Source organism: Bos javanicus, chromosome 4 (genome assembly GCF_032452875.1).
Source record: "Bos javanicus breed banteng chromosome 4, ARS-OSU_banteng_1.0, whole genome shotgun sequence".
In the NCBI taxonomy this organism is placed as follows: Eukaryota; Metazoa; Chordata; class Mammalia; order Artiodactyla; family Bovidae; genus Bos; species Bos javanicus.
Window position 1 is genome coordinate 13,122,342 of NC_083871.1, and position 14,359 is coordinate 13,136,700.

Here is a 14,359-nt window from a genome sequence, read left to right on the forward strand (position 1 = left end):
TACGTTCCCATTCTGCCTGGACGGTTTGGAGGGGATGGCATCTCTGCTTTGCAGCTGCTCTGTTACATGAACTGGCAAAGGCACTGACACTCAGGAAAAGGGTGTTGAACAGGAAGGCAGGTAACACACATGTTTAGACCATAACAATGTGGCCTGTTATATTTTTTAAACTACTGTGAACGGCCACGTCGGAGAAACTCACTACTGAAATAAAGATACAGAGCCCGATCCAGTGCTGGCTGTCCTAACCCAGCCCTCCAGGCTCTTCCTCCACTCCGCTCAGCCTTCCAGAGCCTGCTCAGGGCTCCCTCCACCTCCCAGTAAAGGTTGACAGGAAGCAGCAGCAGAGAGGGGTGGGCAGCCTGAGAAGGAGGCAGAGTGTCTGCCCCCGCACCCCCACCCCGTGTGGGGCCATGACTTCATTCGGTTGGCGCCATCCCTCAACCAGAGGCCAGGTTCCCCTCCCAGCAGCCCCTCCACACACAGCTCTCACCTTGTTTGGGCTTCTGGTAGCCGTGCCTACGTCCGTGGTGGCCCTGGGGTACCACGTTCCCCTCCCCCGTTCATTTCCCTACCTGTGCCCACATCTCTGTGCATAGCGCCCTCATTAAACCCCCAAATCACCCAGTTTACAGGTACCATCTGTCTCCCACCTAGACTCTGTCTCAAATGCCTCCCAAAGTCAAATTCCATCTTTATCTGATCATTTAGGTCATCTATCCACATCTCCCTTTTATTTGCACATATAATTGAGATTTATGTTTTCAAGAGAAAACTAGCTGGGAATGAAGGCGCTGATATGATTCTTTTCTCAAACTAACCTCTGATCCAGGAGGATTCTCTGGGTCATAGGAGAAGATTTTCATGCCATTGGGGTGGCAGCCAACCCACAGGTCCCCTGTCACAGGATCCACAGATATGTTATCCACGAGTGTGTCACAGTCCAGAGACTTGTAGATTAAAACCAAAGGGAGAAAGAAAACAAGCAATAAAAAATTTGAAAGGAGATGGAGCAATACGTTAGAGAAAGCTCTCGTGGCGTCCTTGGGCACCATACACCTGCTCCAGGGACGAGACAATTCTGCACCCTGCCCATTTCACCAGCACTCAGGGAGTTCCTCTAGCTCTCCATCTGTGTTAGTATTTTGCCATTTTCCAGAACGTGAGGGAAGGGAAAGATCAGAAAAACCAAGAAAGACTATTAAAAGTGATATGAAAGCATTTGGACTAACATCTGTGCATGAACTTAAAACCAGAAGTGAAAACAAAATTTTTTTTTCAGTGCAGCATAAAACAGTTCCTTTGAAAACGGCATGTGCAAATGATATTTTTATAAGCATTCTGAAAACAACCAGGAAATGTGGATTCATTTCTGATGAGAGCATCAGTGAAGTGTAGGCTCTTCTTTAATGGCTAATCATAGGCTGTGCAGCCAGAGGAGAAATGGTCACCTGGGGTCTAATTTGTGCCTTGAAGTTGAGGAAAAGTTTCTTCTTCAGCTTCCTGATGTTATTCGACTCCCTGTTCCTCTGCTGTTTATTTTCTAAATATAAGTTGCAAGCATGTGTTGACTGCACAGATTGCTGTCACGGCTTTGTACCAGGATCATAAATAATACCAACGATTCTTAATTCCATCATTCATCATCTTGGCTGCCTTCTACCGGGGAGAAATCACATCTATTTGTCTACCTCTAACTCTCAGTTGGATAAACAATATTACCATGTACCTCAAACAGAGGCCAGCATACCTCAGTGCCCAGAGAGCCTGGAACAATTGGCGGCTACTCATCGCAAAGGCCAGAGCGTGGGCAGACAACTGTGGGAGCCCTGTGCTTTCCACTCAAAACGAGGGCTCTCCCCACCTGGCTGGGAGGGGCAAGGATGTTAAGGGACCTCCTTTTTACCTTCATGCAGTGCCATCACTCATTCCTACCCTGGAAACAGGCAGGTTTGGCCAAGGGAGGTGGTTGAGTAAATGTCCTCTGGCCAAAGTCATCTCTAAGTCTTTTCCATCCCCAAACCCCATCTACCCCAGTATCAGGCATTCTAGGCTGATATGTTAAATTCTTCTTCTTTTTTTTTTAATCAGAGCGTAATTGCTGTACAATGTTGTGTTAGTTTCTGCTGTACAATGAAGTGAATCAGCTATCTATCTATAGGGAGGAGATATATATGTGTATTCATAGGGAGGAGATATATGTGTGTGTGTGTGTGTGTGCATGCATATTATCCCCTCCCTCTTGAGCCTCCCCTCATCCCCAGCTGCCGTCCCACACCTCTAGCTCATCACAGAGCATCGAGCTGAGCTCCCTGTGCTTTCCAGCAGGTTCCCACCAGCTGGCTATTTCACAGAGGGTGGCACAGGTATGTCAATGCGCCTTTCTCAATTCGTCCCACCCTCCCCTTCTCACTGTGTCCACATGTCTGTTCCCTACATCCCTGCCCTATTGCCCTGCAAATCGGTTCATCTTCCTGTGAGGAAAAAGTTTGTCTCGGGGCACTGCTACTATCTTTGGAAGGGGTCATGGCCAACCAGTAAATTCCGCAGCAGATAAAAATTTGCAGAGATGAGGGTAGGCAGTAAGAGTGGGAGAAGGACCCAGAAGCCTAGGGTCCCATTCATTCTTCACACCAGTAACAAGCTCCTGCCATGGGCACCAGCTGAGCAAGGGGCAGAACTGTGTTCTGCCCAGGAAGAGCTGGACAGTCCAACAGGGAGCCCATCTTGGCCTCAGCAATAAGCTCTTCCCTTGCAAATGCATGGTTCCCAGCAATACCAACTCACCAACCGCAGGTACAGACCATGAATCACGCTTCCACAAAGTCCAGTGGAAACTTTTGCATGCCTTGGTCAAGGAAACTTAATAAATGATTCTCTTGGGGGAAAACGGTATCCTGTATTAACAAACATCCCAGTTTTTAGAGAACTGAAACTCACTGAAGTGAGACTAATTCATTGGCTGTGTCTTGGAAAATGTTTTGAAGAAGGGATCATTTTTACTGTGGTAAAATATGCATAACATGAAAATTTTCATTTTAACCGTTTTTCAGTGTACAACTCAGTAGCATCAGTTACATTCAAAATGTCATGAATCCACCACATTCCATTTCCAGACCCTTTCATCATCCCAAACAGAAGCTGTACCAAGTAGCTCCCCAGTCCTCCCTTCCCCATCCCCTGGTCACCCCTGTCCTGCTCTCTCCTTACGAATTTGCCTCTTCTAGGTACCACATGTAAGTGGAATCATAGAATATTCGTCCTTTTGTATCTAGCATAAGGACTTTTATGCTAAGTATTCTTAGCATAATAACTTTACTTAGCATGTCTTCAAATTCATTGGTGTTCTAGCGTGAATCACTCCATTCCTTTCCAGGGCTGAGGAATATTTCATTCCATGTATACACTACACTTAGGCCACAGACCCGTCCACATTTCATCACAAATCCTAGTAACAACCCAGCTAGTTTCTCAAATTTCTTGGCACCCCAGTAGTAATCAACTGGACTTGATTAACACGATCCTCCAAAAGAAAGAATGACGTTACCTAGTTGAGGAGAGGGGAGGCTCACCTGAATTACTATGTCAGGACACCAGCAGGGTTTTCTGCCAGCAGTGGGAGACAAACCGGAAATAAACTTTGCCCTCAATCGACAGGAGTAGCACCTTTATCGCTCGGTGTTGTGTGTACCTTGGATGGGGTTTTATTCTTATAAAATCCTTTAAGTTTCAGTTGGCAGAAGTATCTACTGTGATAACCACAATTTGTTTTTATCCCCTCAGCCAGTCTGAGTGTGTGAAATTCCATTTTACTGCAGCAAATACCAAACTGTCATAGCCCTGTCAATGATTTTTAATGTCAAACATGATATTACACTTGACGTGGTTTCAAGGCAATTTTCTCGGAATAAAGCCCCTCACGATGGTCCCTGGTACACCTGACGGGCACAGTCACAGGTGACCGTGAGTCACAGTGCCGTGGGCGCTGCTGGCAGGGCAGGGACCTCTGCGTCTTTTCAAAAGCATCACTTTCATAATCCTCCACTTTACATATACTTCTTCTTTCTGCTTCTTTGTGTTTTTACCCCTTTTGATCCAAACCTTCAGACCGGACCAGAATTGGTACAGGTAAAGATGATCCCCTGAAGAATGTTAATTTAACAATTACTTTGTTGAGTGCCTCCTGGGTGTGGGAACTGTCCCTGGAACACACAGAGAAAGTATCCGTCCTATGACACTTATACCCTAGTGGGACAGGCAGACAGACACTGGGGAGAAGGAGAACATGAATGCAAAACGTGTTAGCAAAGGATGCTGAAGGGAAAAAAATAAAGCCATCAAAGAGATAGGAAGTGTGTGTGTGTGTGTGCGTATTTGTCTACAGAGAAGCAGTCTAGGGGAAGGCCTCGCTGAAGTGACATTTTAGTGAAATCTGGAAAGATGTGAAGGAGAGAGGTGTGAAGACCTGGAGGAAGAATACCTGAGCAGCGGGACAAGCGCCCCATCCTGAGGAACGACATTGCCAGGGGAGTTCCAGAAATGCTCAGGCAGGAGCGGCTCAGCAGCAGGGGCAAGGGCTGGAGAGAGGCGGTAATGTGACCACCCGGTGGCCGTCTCGAGGGCCTGGGCTTTGTAAATACTGTGCTGAGTGCTGTTGTGTGCAAGCTGAGGCTCTTGTCTGTTCCATCAACATGGAGGAGGAAGGGAGAGGGGAGGGAAGAGGGAAGTGAAGAACACACTTCCAAGCTGGAAATTCACTGGAACAGAGAGAATCAAAGTTGCATAGACGATGCGTGTGGTCTGCCACTTCCCACTCTGCCGCTGAGCAAAAGTGAACAACAAATGCAGACAATGCTGATGTCTCCTAATAAAGGAGTGAAGAATTGGTTCTCACCCACTCCAATTAGACAATCCTTTTTCCTCACTTCTAATTTCACAAATCAATTAGAATCTAATTATCACCCCCACAAACTTATAATGTTAATACATCTTACCTTCAATGGAGTTAAAGTCCAATTAGCATGCTTTTCATACACATGAATCTTATGAGCCAGAAGTTCAGCTATATAGACATACCTTCAAAGAAGAGAAAGCTACATCAAAGCCCATGAAGGGGAGCAATTCAGAAGGTTACCATGAAGGCATAATAACCCTTCCTGGGGGAGAACTTTGCTTAGAGCCTGGAAAACGGAAGCTGTCTTAAAACACACCGGATTCTGAAGGAACTCAATGAGTTGACAGCACACAGGGGACTTTTAATCCCTGAAAAGTTATTTCAAAAGACGCAAAACTAGTTGGCCCTAACTAGTAGGCAAGGAGCCTAACTCTAACGCCAGTTCTTAGCATCTTCGAGCAAAAGCATGATCTCACTTTTCTTGGTTGGTCAACATAATGGCAAGCCCCAGGTTCTGCATTTCATCCCCTTGTTTTAGGCCACAGAAAATCCAAGAGAAGACAAGTGCTTGGCCTGGATCTGCGAGAAGACTCCCTCCCCTCTACGTGAGGACAGTGTCACATTCATCATAAAGATCTCTGGCCAGTCTAAGCACAGTGCCTCCCAGAACAAAGAGAGAAATGACTGCGTGATTATCTGCTGTTTTTGAAGACAAGGAGACGATATGAGTAAAAACTATGCTGCTTTCTCTATATATGTTACCACCCTCTGAATATGTTACTAAGCATCTAAGTATGCTACAAATGCTTAACGATACGAGATGAAGAGGATTTTATACATACACCGGTCTTACCCAAAGTGTGGTCCCCAGACCCAGAGTTGGTCTGTGAATTGTTTCAGAATGACCACCAGAAAATAACATGAATCAACTATACCACTAAGCCTACTACTTATGAAGCTGACTTTTTCCCCATAGTAACACTTTCTTGATGAAGGAAGCAGTGGCTTGATTTGCATTTTGGTACAAACTCTCTGTCATGTCACAAACCAGCGCTCCGGATATAAACATACCCATAAGTTGTTAATCTCATGACACAGTCAAAAATCCTCCTTGAAAGCAAGCAAAGTGATACTAAATGTTTTTTGTATGTACCCCCTCTTGAAATGCACTCCCCCCGACACAGGAATTTAAAAGAGTATGGGTGCTCAGTTGTTCATTTGCATCTGACTTTTGTGACCCCTTGAACTAGCCCACCAGGCTCCTCTGTCCATGGGATTCTCCAGTCAAGAATACTGGAGTGGGTTGCCATTTCCTTCTCCAGGGGATCTTCCCAACTCAGGGACGAACCCATGTCTCTTGTGTCTCCTGCATTGGCAGGTGAATTCTTTAGCACTGCACCGCCTGGAAAACCTTCACAAAATAGTAAATTGTGATTTGATATATTTTATCCCCTGGAAATTAAGATATTTTACATTTTCCCCAATATCCTTTTACTGGAATAACATGCTAGAATGTATCCCCTTTTGTAGAAGATGAATATCCTCTAAACATGTTGAATGAGAATCTAGGGACAAACGTGATTTTTAAGGCATTCACGTACTTGCGGTCAGGTGACATGCTGATTCCATTAGCAAAATCAAATCCACTGGCCACCACTCGAACGTCATCTGGACTGTAGTAAACAACATTTGACCATGCTAGACCCAAATATAATTCCCAGGATCTCATGTACTGGTCAACAAAATAGTGGTCATTGGTGGCATAGAAGTGTTCACGGCCCACAGCGACAAGGTCATTCAAACTGCAATCGAAACACACACGTGTGACACAGGTGGGTGACAGCATGGACCCTGACATGCTCACACACGGCGCTCATGAGTGTATGCTCGTAAAATCAGAGTGTGCGATGGAACCTTCGCATCAGCTGTCACAGCCCAGAATTATGTGTGATCAGTCCCGCCTATACAATCCTCAAAGACAGTGATTACCTGAAGAAACCCTAAGAGGTTATTATAGCAATGGAACAGAAAAAACCTATTAACTGTATCGTGGGAAAAAGTGCTGTGGTGTGTGTGTGTGTGTGTGTGTGTATAGACAGACTAAACTCCACAGACATTAAATTAGTCCAGGAATCATTATCCAGGCCACATTTGTTTATGCTCATATAGAACAGTTCAAGGCAGCACCAGACAGTGGGAAAAAACCCAGCTATCTTGAGACTCGCATTTTAGTTACAGCTCTGCTACATTGGACAACAAACTGGTTCCAAATCGGGAAAGGAGTACAAGGCTGAATATTGTCACCCTGCTTATTTAACTTATATGCAGAGTACATCACGTGAAATGTTGGGCTGGATGAAGCACAAGCTGGAATCAAGACTGCTAGGAGAAATATCAATAACCTCAGATATGCAGATGACACCACCCTTATGGCAGAAAGTGAAGAGGAACTAAAGAGCCTCTTGATGAAAATGAAAGAGGAAGAGTGAAGAAGTTGGCTTAAAACTCGACATTCAGAAAACTAAGGTCATGGCATCTGGTCCCATCACTTCATGGCAAATATCTGGGGAAACAATGGAAACAGTGAGAGACTTTCTTTTCTTGGGCTTCAAAATCACTGCAGATGGTGACTGCAGCCATGAAATTAAAAGACACTTACTCCTTGGAAGAAAAGCTATGACTAACCTAGACAGCATATTAAAAAGCAGAGACATTACTATACCAACAAAGGTCCATCTAGTCAAAGCTTTGGTTTTTCCAGTAGTCATGTATGGATGTGAGAGTTGGACCATAAAGAAAGCTGAGCACTGAAGAATTGATGCTTTTGAACTGTGGTGTTGGAGAAGACTCTTGAGAGTCCCTTGGACTTCAAGGAGATCCAACCAGTCCATCCTAAAGGATGGACTGAATATTCATTGGAAGGACTGATGTTGAAACTGAAATGCCAATACTTAGGCACTGATGCAAAGAACTGACTCATTGGAAAAGACCCTGATGCTGGGAAAGATTGAAGGCAGGAGGAGAAGGGGATGACAGAGGATGAGATGGTTGGATGGCATCACCGATGATGCGATGGACATGAATTTGAGTAGGCTCTAGGAGTTGGTGATGGACAGGGAAGCCTGGCATGCTGCAGTCCATGGGGTTGCAAACAGTCGGACACGACTGAGCGACTGAACTGAACTGAACTGAACTGCTACTATTAGCTGTGTGATCTAGCAAAAGTTAATCATTTAACATGCCAGGGCCTCAGTTTACTTATCTGTTTAAAAAAAAAAAAAAAAAGGAGGAGATGGACTGGTCTATCTTCCAGACTTACAGGGTCACTTTCAGCTGTAAAGTTTCATGATTCTAAACAGAGTGAAACATCTGTGAGCGAAAAAGCTCAGAAATAGGATGCGGTGGCATTTTTTATTGCTGTTGTTCTGATTTTGATTCTCTCTGTGTTACTGAAAATCTAAGCTGTATCAGTCTATTTTTCTGCTTTAATAGGTACAACTGTGAGCACATAAGTGAGTCATTCTGTGCTGATTGAGGTGACAGAAGTTCCTCTGGGCCATTATCCAGGACAGAATTATCTCAGTTCCACTGCCGAGGGCGTCACGGCCCAGCACATGAGCTCTGACGCCACCCCGGGCTCCTGGGCATCTTTGATAAGCATACAGAGCCTCAGTTTTCTCATCTGCAAAGAGAGGTTAAATGATTTTCCCAAAGTCATACAGCTCATTAGTATAAGACTAAGGGTCAGCATCTTCATTTGTGGCGTTGCAGTGAGAATTACAATGAGACAATGCCTGCCGTCCGCTTTGCAGTGAGCCTGCCGCTCACAAAGCCTCCATCAATGGTAACCACTGTTCCTCTCCGAGAAAGGGGGTCTAGGAATTTAGGATTAGTCTGTATGGGCTTCAGGCAGAAGCCTGCAAAGATGTTTTTTTTTTTTTCTTCTCTTTTTAAAAGGTAAATGTACGAAATTAGTATGTTTTTTTAACCCTTTGCTGTTTTTCATTTTAAAAAGAGAGCAGAGCAGAAAGGTTTAGAGTCATAGTTTTGAAATCTGATGAGCTGCATTTGAATCCTCCATTTGTGGCTTGCTGTCAACGTGGTATGCGGCCATGGCGTGTCAGTATGCTCTGAGCCTCTCCATATTTTGGACGGTTGGGGTATGAATAAAATGAAATAACTAATCAAAGACTTTGGTACCATGCCTGGCATATAGTACATGATCAATAATGACCAATAATATTATTATTAATAACCTGTTCTATTATAATAGATTAGTCATTGGAACATTAATGCTATTCTGTTGTTGTATTAGTCGCTCAGTTGTATCCTACTCTTTGTGACCCCGTGTACCACCAGACTCCCCTGTCCATGGAATTCTCCAAGCAAGAATCCTGGAATGGGTTGCCATTCCCTTCTCCAGAGGATCTTCCAGATCCAGGGGTCAAACCCGGGCCTACCCACATTGCAGGCAGATTCTTTACCATCTGAGCCACCAGGGAAGCCCATTAATGCTATAGACAACCATATAAACAACCATTGAATACAAAGATGAAAATATACATGGCTAACCCTCGGGTTGGGAGAGCAGAATTTTTGTTAATTGTGACACTAACTATAGTTTGGTTCTGTATTGCCAAAGATCAATGCATTTGCAATTGCAAGTAGTCATGTATGGATATGAGAGTTGGACCATAAAGAGGGCTGAGCACCGAAGAATTGAAGCTTTCAAACTGTGGTGCTAGAAAAGACTCTTGAGAGTCCCTTGGACTGCAAGGAGATCAATCCTAAAGGAAATCACCCCTGAGTATTCATTAGAAGGACTGATGCTGAAGCTGAAGCTCCAATACTTTGGCCACCTGATGGGAAGAGTTGACTCATTGGAAAAAACCCTGGAAAATGCTGGGAAACATTGAGGGCAGGAGGAGAAGAGGGCGACAGAGGATGAGATGGCTGGATGGCATCATCAACCCAATGGACATGAGTTTGAGCAAACTCCAGGAGATATAAAGGGCAGGGAAGTCTGGCGTGCTGCAGTCCATGGGGTCACAAAGAGTTGGACACGACTTAGCTATTGAACAACAACAACAAAAGGAAAAAAAAAAAAAAAAAACCCTAACCCTAGGAAATCGGACAAAACTAAGATTTCCAAGGTTAAATGGTAAAAGAAATAAAATAAGTTTCACTATTTCATAGCGACTCAGAGCAGAAGCTCCAGACTCAAGCTCCAGACTCAAGGATTAAAATTCCAGTTGTGCCATTTACTAACAGTGTCCCCTGAAGCAGTGTCCCCAGGCTTCATTTGTTTTAAATTTAATATGGTATTGTAGTAAAACCTAATTAAGAACATGCTTGTAAAAAGCTAATGAAATAACCTGTTAAATTGGCTGTTGCACCACCTGAGTTATAGCGGAAGCTCATTCAACTTTTATTATCACTGTCATTTCTACCATTAGTCCGGCTTCTCTAGGCCACACACTTTCCCCTAATTTAGATCTCGGTATTTGGCACAGTCTCCAGACAACTCAGTGTCCTCATTCTCTTTCCAAAATACATTTGTTGAGTGAAGGTATGAACAAACTCTTCCAGCAGAAACTGGTCTCTGAACTTGCATGCAGATGAAGACCTGGGCTGTAGTTTGTAATGGTCACCAATTGGTTAAATTGCCTTCATCCAGTAACCTGATTTCTCTGCAGTCTCAAGTTTCCTCAGCTTCAGCCCCATCAGGTAAGACAGGAGCGGGAGAGCCCTAACACTGAGCAGGTGCTTTGCTAGACATCTGCAAGTACATACCACATGTTTTAAAAGAAATCCAGATTCACACATTCTGAGATAATTGAGTTCTGCAGGTAAATTATTCAAATAAAGGTTAAGAGTCTAAAAAGACCATAACGATTAGAGGATAAAAACTGTGTGGGAAGATAGTGTCAAATTATTTTCGGAAATCCATCATTACCTCATAAACAGAACCCTAGGGCTTCTCTGGTGGCTCGGCAGTAAAGAATCTGCCTGCGATGCAGGAGACGTGAGTTCCATCCGTGGGTTGAGAAGATCCCCTCGAGAAGGAAACCACAACACACCCGAGTATTCTTGCCTGCAGAATCCCGTGGACAGAGGAACCTGGAGGGCTGCAGTCCCCGGGGTCGCAGAGAGTCAGATGTGACTTAGCGACAAAACAACAGCAAAGTCAAGTGAAGATGTCAGTTTTGTGTTGGGATCAGGGATCTGTGTGTGTGTCTTTTCCCTAGATGTTGTGCTATGGAGGAAGCTGGGATGGAGCTGGCTGTTAACTACAAAGCTGCTGTTTCAGGAATCATGTGCAAATGAACAGCAGGAGAAGCAACGCTAGGAGGTCTTAGAGGCACTGGATCACAGATCTCTGCTTGGGTTTGTGTTTCTAATTCTTAGAAACATGTATAATTCCAACTTTCACTGTAAATAACAATAAGCTTGAACAAATAAGCTCAAGAGGTGAAATTTGTCCATGAAACCAGTTTGGGTTTGAGATACTAAGTCTGGTTCTGCAGAAGAGCAGAGTGCTTTCTTGGTAAAAGCATAAAGGAACATCCTCTGGGACCAGGAGGCATAAACCAGCATCCAGCCAACCCGGGAAACAAGGGAGGAGGGGGAGGGGTGTCTTCTCTGGAGCTTGAGTCCTCAAAAGTTTCTGTGGATGAACATCTGGAGGAGTTTATGCTCATCAGAAAGGAGAGTCACCCTCATTTATAGTCTATGGGAACTTGGATAGAATTTGGATCCTACTGTTGTGTGAAAATTGTATAAATCTTAATTATGTTGAATTGGCTCATAGTGCTTTCCAGGTCTACTATATCCTTCTACTTTTCTGTCTATTTTATTAATTTTTGAGAGTTTGATATTGAAACTCCAACTAAAAGTCTTAATTTACCTACTTAAAAAATAATTGTATTAATAATATACAGTGAAACTATATGTAACTTTCAGTTGAGTTCAGTTCAGTTCAGTCGCTCAGTTGTGTCTGACTCTTTGTGACCCCATGGACTGCAGCTCTCCAGGCCTCCCTGTCCATCACCAACTCCCGGAGTTCACTCAGACTCATGTCCATTGAGTCGGTGATGCCATCCAGCCATCTCATCCTCTGTCGTCCCCTTCTCCTCCTGCCCCCAATCCCTCCCAGCATCAGGGTCTTTTCCAATGAGTCAGCTCTTCACATCAGGTGGCCAAAGTATTGGAGTTTCAGCCTCAGCATCAGTCCTTCCAATGAACACCCAGGACTGATCTCCTTTAGGATGGACTGGTTGGATCTCCTTGCAGTCCAAGGGACTCTCAAGAATCTTCTCCAACACCACAGTTCAAAAGCATCAATTCTTCAGTGCTCAGCTTTCTTTATAGTCCAACTCTCACATCCATACATGACCACTGGAAAAACCATAGCCTTGACTAGATGGACCTTTGTTGACAAAGTAATGTCTTTGCTTTTTAATATGCTGTCTAGGTCATAACTTTCCTTCCAAGGAGTAAGTGTCTTTTAATTTCATGGCTGCAGTCACCATCTGCAGTGATTTTGGAGCCCTAAAAAATAAAGTCTGCCACTGTTTCCCTATCTATTTGCCAGGCAGTGATGGGACTGGATGCCATGATCTTAGATTTCTGAATGTTGAGCTTTAAGTAACTTTAGTCTCCTGTAAATGTGTTATCATACTTTCATAATTTAAAAAATAAGAAAGAGGAAAAAGAGCATTAGAAGAGGAATAAATGAAAGTAAAATAAAATTTTTAAAAAGAGAAAGGAGAGTTGCCATTGTCCTCCCACCCCACCCCCACCCCCGCCAAAGGAAACTCTAAAAGTAGACACACCATCCCCTTGTGTTAAAGGAAAATAGGAATATGACATATCTCAGTACTTAGGCAGAAGTTCATGTTTGATGGTTTTCAGATGCAAAAGTGACTTTTCTTCTTCTTGAAATTTAAACAACTCAACCGTGGACTTAACGTCTGGATGGCTCACCACCAGCAGGTACACAGTATTATCTGAGAAGAGATTAAAAACAAAAATCGAAACATTAACCGAGCTCTCAGCTGTCAGCTCTGTCTCTAAAAAGCAATTTCTACCCACCTCCAACCAGTACTTAGGATGTCAGGCAGATGGAATATTTTCATCTCTTTGTAGAGAGAAGCATTTGTGATTGCTCCAGAGAAAAATGGCTAAAGGAAGACCTAGTGACAGTCTAAAAACCACCAGACTCCACAGGGGGAAAAAAAGTCCTCAACTTAGGAGTGAGCAGCCCTTGACACTAAAACTCCAAAGAGCTTATTAAGCTTTCTGCTGCAAATGGTCTCAGCAAGATGCAGCACTGACATAAAAGAGATAAAAGATGAGAAGAATATCAATAAGAGAAGGTGTGCTCAGGTGTAATTTACACAGTGTGAGATGATAAATTCCATAAAAAGAGCACCTGAGAGATAATATCAAAGGGATTTAGCTTCCAGGAGTCAGTGCAACTCTGCGGCATGAAAGAGACCAGTGTAAGTGGTCAAGAAGGAGTGATCAGATGTTAGCCCATAGTCTTTGCCTTCGGAAGCAGGGAATCTTTGGAAAGCTTTGACGTGACCAAATTGGTGTTTAAAGGAAAATAGTGTCAAGTTTAGGAGGTTGAATGGGAGAAATCTGAACAGAAAAGCCAGCTATGAGACTTCCCATTAGGCCCCCTGCCAAGCAGATGTTTATTTTAATTGGTGTTAAGTGCTACAGAAGGAAAATAAAACCAGATAAAGGGATGCAGAGTAATGAGATGTCTTGTCCATGGCAGTCAGGCAAGTTCTGAGAAGATGATGCTAAAGCAGGTACTGAAATGAAATGAGAGACTGAACTATATGAATATCTGGGGACAGGGTGTTCTAGGCGGAAGGAAGAGAATGTGCAAAGGGCCTGAGGCAGGAGCTTAGCTGGAGGTTGTAGTTGGAGTAGACATGAATGAAAGAGTGGGAGGATTAAAGCCATAGACATAGGACTCCAGGTTAGTCTTGTAGGGCTTAGGGTGAGGCTCCAGGGCTTACTTACAGGGGCTTTCAACCAAGGAGTATACAACTGTGGGTATAGCAGTAATCCAGGCAGGTGGAAAGAAGGGCTAGACCAGGAGGACGCTGCTTCCCTCCACATGCCTGGATTAGTGCTATACCCACAGTCATGTTACTCCTTGGTTGAAAGTCCCTGTGAGTAAGCCATGGAGCCTTACCCTACTGACCGGAAAAGGCAGGAAAGGATATGAGAGGGGTTTGACAGGAAGCACCAAAAGTCCCTGATGATGGCTGAGGAATATGGGAAGTGGAAATCGACCAAAAGTGAGGATTAAAACCCAGATTCATGTTTTGTGCAGCAGAATCTACCTCTAGGAATGTATCATAAGCAGTCACAGGAGCTGCCTAAGATGTTTATTCTGGCATTCGTTTTCAGTGAGCATAAAGGTAGGAACAGGCTCGATATCCA

At 44.0% G+C, this 14,359-nt stretch overlaps 1 protein-coding gene across 1 annotated transcript in view; it reads right to left on the reverse strand.

Moving 5' to 3' along the window:
* The window catches only part of PON1 (paraoxonase 1), a 34,057-nt gene that overhangs the window by 2,616 nt on the left and 17,082 nt on the right, over positions 1–14,359 (reverse strand). Inside the window, exons 5-8 of the mRNA XM_061413492.1 lie at positions 12,777–12,903; positions 6,496–6,696; positions 4,995–5,076; positions 822–950 (exon numbers count right to left, since the gene is read on the reverse strand). Coding sequence (XP_061269476.1) covers positions 822–950; positions 4,995–5,076; positions 6,496–6,696; positions 12,777–12,903 — 539 coding nt within the window. The remainder of the gene's footprint in view (positions 1–821; positions 951–4,994; positions 5,077–6,495; positions 6,697–12,776; positions 12,904–14,359) is intronic.